This window comes from Alosa pseudoharengus, unplaced genomic scaffold (assembly GCF_046254945.1).
Source record: "Alosa pseudoharengus isolate Yale_2024_CS ecotype anadromous, Long Island Sound unplaced genomic scaffold, YU_APseudo_1.1 YU_APseudo_1.1_scf_20, whole genome shotgun sequence".
Taxonomy (NCBI): Eukaryota; Metazoa; Chordata; class Actinopteri; order Clupeiformes; family Clupeidae; genus Alosa; species Alosa pseudoharengus.
Window position 1 is genome coordinate 26839417 of NW_027468664.1, and position 6138 is coordinate 26845554.

Below are 6138 nucleotides of genomic sequence, written 5' to 3' on the forward strand. Positions count from 1 at the left end.
CCAATCACCTGTCTTTAGAATGTCTCGTCTAACCTGCTTTGCTGCTTCAGGTGCTGCCATCGCAATGAACCCCTCTTCCTCCCCACCCACACAAGTTTGGTCCTGTCTATCTGTCCAGGGGCTAGACTCCGCCCCTGCCAGCTGATAATGGTTATGGTTATGGGATTTGGCAGACGCTTTTGTCCTAAGCGATGTACAAATAAAATATATTGTCACTTCCATTAATAGCATAATGGTAAAACAAATACTAAAATATACAAACCATAACTCATAAGAAACACTTAATTATCTAAGTGCATGTTGAACAGATATGCCTTTAGACCCCTCTTGAAAGACCTAAAAACTATCACATTAAAGGAGAGCACTGGGCAACTCATTCCACCAACAAGGAATGTGTGTATGGCTGGTCGACACAACAGACGCTCATCTGAAGACCACAGTGAGCGCTTGGCGATGTACAGCTTCATCATAGTAATTAGATAGCAGGGAGCATATCTAGTATCCTATAGGCCAAAGTGAGACATTTACATTTATTTCTGGCCATATGGAGCCATTGGAGAGTAACTAGGATATATCAGGCAGGATGTCCGGGTCAAGACGCTCCTAGACCTGGATCAATGTCGGGACCTACATTTTTAATTCTTGTAAGTGTAAGCCTTATTCATTTTTGTGAATTAAATCTTTGAATCTCAATCTCTCTCAGAGTCTTTCTGGGATAACTGTGCACAGGCACTGGCGTTTCAATGAGTGTATGCACTGAATGGACAGCTACAGAGACACACTTTTCTTGACAGGAAATGTATTGAACTAGAGTCTGACAGGAACTGTATTGACAGGACATGTATTGAGGTGCATTTAACTAATTTGGTGGACTCTGCCTAAAGTGACATTTTCAGCTGTGTGTACACACACACAGCTGGAATACTGCCCTTTGTGTTAGAGTTGGAGTTCCATCTTGTGGATGAAAGTGTGTGTGTGTGTGTGTGTGTGTGTGTGTGGGTGGGTGGATAGAGAGATAGAGAGAGAGGTGTGTGTGTGTGTGTGTGTGTGTGTGTGTGTGTGTGTGTTGAGCCTGAGTGCATGTGAGCATGTGCTCAGTGCTTGTTGCTGGTGGTTGCTGCAGAGTGAAGTCAATTGACCCACTTCAGGGCGTAGAGGTTGTCTTTGCGTGTCAGTAGGCATACTCTCTCCCTGGCTTGTCCGACCTCGTTTGCCGGGAGCCGTGCGGCGGTGCCTTCGACGCTCCATTCCGGTCGTTGGATCTGTGCCAGTGGCCCGCTTTGGGATTGGATTGCTAGGGATCTCCTGGTGCCCGATTGGCCCGGAGTTGATCTCCAGTCCGTGATGCAGAAATCAACTCCTTTTAAGCCGTGGCCGGACAATTAGACAGTGGTCTTTCGCCACATTGGTTTTCATCAGGGATAAACTCTCTGCCTGGGCAGAAAGATCGCCTTCACATCACGACATGGCTCTCTTTGCACATGATTTCACACAGTCTTACCACAGGCTATATTTGAAGGCTTCCCTGGATGTCTTTGGTGTGCTGGCGTTGCATATGGTGCAAACATATTGGCAATAAAGCTTTTTGCGTCATCCAAAGTAAAAATCGACATCTCAGCATCTATTCTTCAGAGTAAATAGGCGCAGACGTTAAAATGCGAGACTAGCTCCTGCTTCTCCGCGGTAGGCTGCTGAGTTGTGTGAGCTACCCGGCGGGTGTTCAGAGCCCATCTGACGGAATCTGGGATCGTGGCGCTGTAGCCACATGAAAGTCGTGAAGTTCATTTTCACAATTTTCAATGAACGCACTGTGTGCTGGCGCGCGCGGCGCGCGCTGAGACGGCTCATTCCTCCGAGGTCAGCCAAACCGAGTTTGACACAGAATTCGCCGAACCAGCCCAACTTCCCATCAATCATTGTACTGCAAAGACTTCAGAGAGGGGGAAAATCCTCAAGACTTACGCGTATTCCTCTGAACCCCGTTTAATAAATGATTACACCCCCCCCCCCTCTCTAAATATTACCATCGCTCAGGGATTCCATAATTCCTACGGGCTTACATTGTGAAACACTGACACATTGATCATTTATGGCAAGGAAATATCACAGTAAGCATCTCATAAACGAAACTAATCTTGGACAAATAAAACAGAAAGTTTCCCGCTATTCACGCGCGTGCTACTGTAATCTTTCAATGTCCAGCCGCTTTTCATCTTCCGCGGTGAAAGGAAAGAGGGTGTTTTTCTTCAACCTTACACGCTTTGTTAAAACTGCGCGGGTGGTACGGTCGTGTCGTTTTATCTTGAACAACTCAGTCTTAAAGAGATCAAAATTCAATCCAATTCTGAGAAAAGGAGAAATGACGTTATTTGAATATGTGCCCAAAATCCTTAATGAATAACTTAGTGAGAGGCGAGGGCAAATGCTGCCCCAGCTGTTTCCTGTTGAGAATGTCTCTGTAATGTAGACAAATGTGAGGGATTTTCTCGCTAAATCCGTCTCCTGTTCGCTAAATCTCACTTCTCCAAAACGAGCCTGCGCAATGGAACAAAGTCGGAATATTGAGATGTGACATTGCCCGCATCTCGTCCTCTTTCTCGCTGTTTTTAATGACTTCAAACAAGTTCATTTTTGCTGGGCTTTGTCGTGCGGAGACCCGTGGGGATGTCTAACGGTCATTTCTCTCACTGGCATTTGTGTGATGTCTTCAAGGTAAACTTACCGCATTTCATTTGACACTGAATATTCACCTTGGATGTGCAATTATTGATTTTTTTTCCACCAGAAAATTTGATTTATATTTTGGGAAGGGATAGTCAGGGTGGAGTGAGGGAGAAATAACTCAATATTACCTCCGTCAGGGATTCGTGTCCTTTCAGATATAAATCACCATGCATATTTGATTAGCACATCGGGAGGCAGCCCAGACTTCAAGCAATTTTATGCAGACCTTGAGTCTTCAGATTGGAACTACAGAAATGCTATCCATGCAACTTTTTACGAGACTTAAGGTAAATGCAGAGCTGTGATGACATTTATATGTGCATGGTGCGGGACAGAAATCGGTATATGCTTTTCCGTTTGCGCAGTGCGCGTTATTCTTCAGCATCGGAGCTAGGCTATACTTGCCTCTCGAAATGAACTTTCAAGTTGAAGTTTTGCTGAGTCGGCATTAAGGGACAGGGCTTTATGACGGGATTGTTGCTCCTCGGGCTGAGGGAACGGGAATGGGCATGCCGGCTCAGAGCAAGCTCCCCGTGATCTTTGGGACGGTATAGTCGGGAGGTGATGCGGAGCCATCCCGAGTGCATCTTTATTATGTGAATCACCCCCCCCCCCCCCCCCCCCCGGGAGTTTCCTCCGTTGGGCTTGGCAGCGACTCTGCAGTTTTCCATGTCCCGTTTCGGGTACGTATAAGGGCGCCGGCTCATCAAATTAACAATTCACCCGACGCGTCGGTAGAGAGAGAGAGAGGGCTGACAAGTGCATCGCATCGCTGAGTTCCTTTGAAGTAGCCTAGTCTATGCTGTGGGCAAGCAAAAGGACACAACTCAGAAATTCCAAATGATGCGCGCAGAGGACACAACGACCACTGAGCGTGCCAAGGGGTGAGGTCAAATTATCCTTTGATTCCCCCTACACGCGTTTTAATATCTAACTTTATAATGTCGAATTAGATATCCCATTCCGGCTTTTTATGACAGACTACTAACAGATGTTTTTATGCGGTTGAATGAATGGAATGGAGAGGAAAGGCGTTCTGTAGCCCAAAGATATTAATGTTATGTCACAAGGGGGCAAGTTCCGTCACCACCCCATATATCCTATTTTGATAGGACCGGCGCCATCTGATTGCAAGGAGCGTTCTGGTGGGGGGGATGGACTGGCTCTAGGATGGGGCGCGGCGATTAAAGACAAATTGCAAAGTTCTCTTGCTTCATGTGCGCGCTATCGACTCGATGAAACAACGGAACCGTTGGCAATTATCTGTCAATCTCGCGAAACCACCTGTTTATTCATCAAGCCTGTTTCGACATCAGAACAGCCGAGTCCCGCTGCTGGCAAGAGATTACTTGTGCTGGCTGGATAGGGATCAGCAAAATTGAGAGTGATGACGAGTGATTACTTATGATGTTGGTGTTTAAAAATGGCATCGAGCCTGGCGAGGGGTCTAGTAGTGCCGCTGCGCTCGAGTCTGGTGCGTGACATAGCCGAGTCGTGTGTGTGTGTGTGTTTGTGTGAGAGAGTGCGTGAGTGAGTGAGTGAGTGCAAGGGAGAGAGTGTGTGTCCTCTTGCCGTCTGTTCCGTTGATTAACCGTGCCTCTCCCATTCTCTCTCTCTCCCTCCCTCTCTCTCTCTCACTTTCTCTCTCTCTCCCGGGCGCAGTGTACCATGTGCTGTCTCTCCTGCACGCACACTTTGTCGCTGGTGCTCTGCGTCTTGAGCCTGACCCCGGCGTCGGTGGAGGCGGGACCCGAGACACTGTGCGGGGCGGAGCTGGTGGACACGCTGCAGTTTGTGTGCGGAGAGAGGGGCTTTTATTTCAGTAAGTGCACTTTTTATTTATTCATAAAGGATTGCCACTTCACTCCCTGAGCACTAATGTGCACCTCATAAATAAGAAAGAACCGGATTTTTCCCTGCCTCTCTCTCTCTCTCTCTCTCTCTCTCTCTTGCTCTCGTTCTGTCTCTCTCGCATTCACAACTGCAACTGCTACACACCTGAAATATTGTCTTCCTTTTTTTCTGGTTGCGGGGGCTCATTGAGTTGACAATGCTTGCAGTGTGATGTGGATTGATGCCTGGCCGCGTGCCTGGATCAGTCGTGATGGGGTGGGGGAATCGGGGTGAAAAGTACCGCTGTTGAGAGGTAAATTTCGTGCAGATTGATGCTCAATAGCTGTATGTATATTACACCTCGGGTAAGTGGCTGCTAAGCCAACGAGGACGGGGCTTAAAGTAGACTTTGGCAGACAGTCAATGTATCAGAGAAGCCGACGCAGCAGAAGTCAAGAAAGAAAGAAAGAAAGAAAAAAGAAAATGAGAGAGAGTACTAAGAGAAAAAAATGTTAGTGCTGAACATTTTTTTCCAAGAGAAAAGGAGGGGGGACTCTACCCAAAGAAAACCCTCCGTTAAGCATCCAGAAGTTAAATCTACTATTTTCCATTGAGAGCGCAGACGGACCCAGGCCAGCATACGATATATAGAGCAGCTGACTGCGGGATTTGCGCTGTGTCCCGCCGCTAACAGCCAAACTCTCTCTCTCTCTCTCTCTCTCTCTCTCTCTCTCTCACTCAATCACTCACTCACTATTACGGGTCTGCTTTTCACACCATCGGCGAAGACATGCAAGCCCGACATCCTTAAGCCATTCCGAGAGGAAAGACTGCCTTTCTGAACCGCGTCCATCTTCTCCAGGCTGACGATATTATGATAGGGTCAAGAAGAGAACACCTCACTCCAGGGTGCCTCCTACTGGCTAGAGGCCTCCACGAAGAAGGAAGCGGTTGCCATCAGGCCTAATACATCACATAATAAAAAAAAACAACACATGATGAACAAATAAATTAATAACAAATTATGGAAATGGGCAAAAGCTCAACACAGAATTGCATTCAGTCACGTATTCGCACGCAGATTGTTTTATGTGCAGTGAATTGGGATACCAGTGCAGTCACACAGAGTGCAGTTGCATTTTATAGGCTAGGGTGGGCTTCCAAAGCTCCTTCTCCTTCCTCTCCCTTAAGCAAACTTATGAACATGGTAGATGAGTGATGGCGAATCTTTAATAATGTGATGAGTGACACAGTGGGCCTGTGTGGGCTCTGATCATGCACTGCATGTAAAACTGTTTTATTGTGCAAGGCAGGGTGGCACGTTTCCTAGTATATTCATTCATGTTTGTTCATGTTTGTTTGCCTTTGCTTTCTCTGGCCATGGAAGTGGATAAATTGGAAATGCTGTCATGACGAATGCCATAAATCAGCACCAGTTTTGTTCTAGCTTCATTACTTCATTGTACTGATTGGCACTTGCATTGTGGAAAGACATGTTTGTCGGTGTAGTTATTGTCATGCCCATTGCCAGATCTGGGGTAGATTATGACTGGATATCTCTCAGTGTTGGCTGCTCTGTGG

General features: G+C 46.8%; 1 protein-coding gene across 5 annotated transcripts in view; it reads left to right on the forward strand.

The window, feature by feature from the left end:
• The first annotated feature begins 1166 nt into the window (after positions 1 to 1166).
• Positions 1167 to 6138, forward strand: part of igf1 (insulin-like growth factor 1) — a 19126-nt gene continuing 14154 nt past the window's right edge. The window contains exons 1-2 of one of the 5 annotated variants that reach the window (XM_076296980.1): positions 1167 to 2712; positions 4387 to 4546. In XM_076296980.1, the coding sequence (XP_076153095.1) occupies positions 2665 to 2712; positions 4387 to 4546 (208 nt within the window). In that variant the 5' untranslated portion in view covers positions 1167 to 2664. Of the gene's footprint in view, positions 2713 to 2774; positions 3012 to 3394; positions 3609 to 4386; positions 4547 to 6138 lie in introns of those variants that run through there. The other 4 variants (XM_076296978.1, XM_076296979.1, XM_076296977.1 and 1 more) reach the window with 4 other exon arrangements.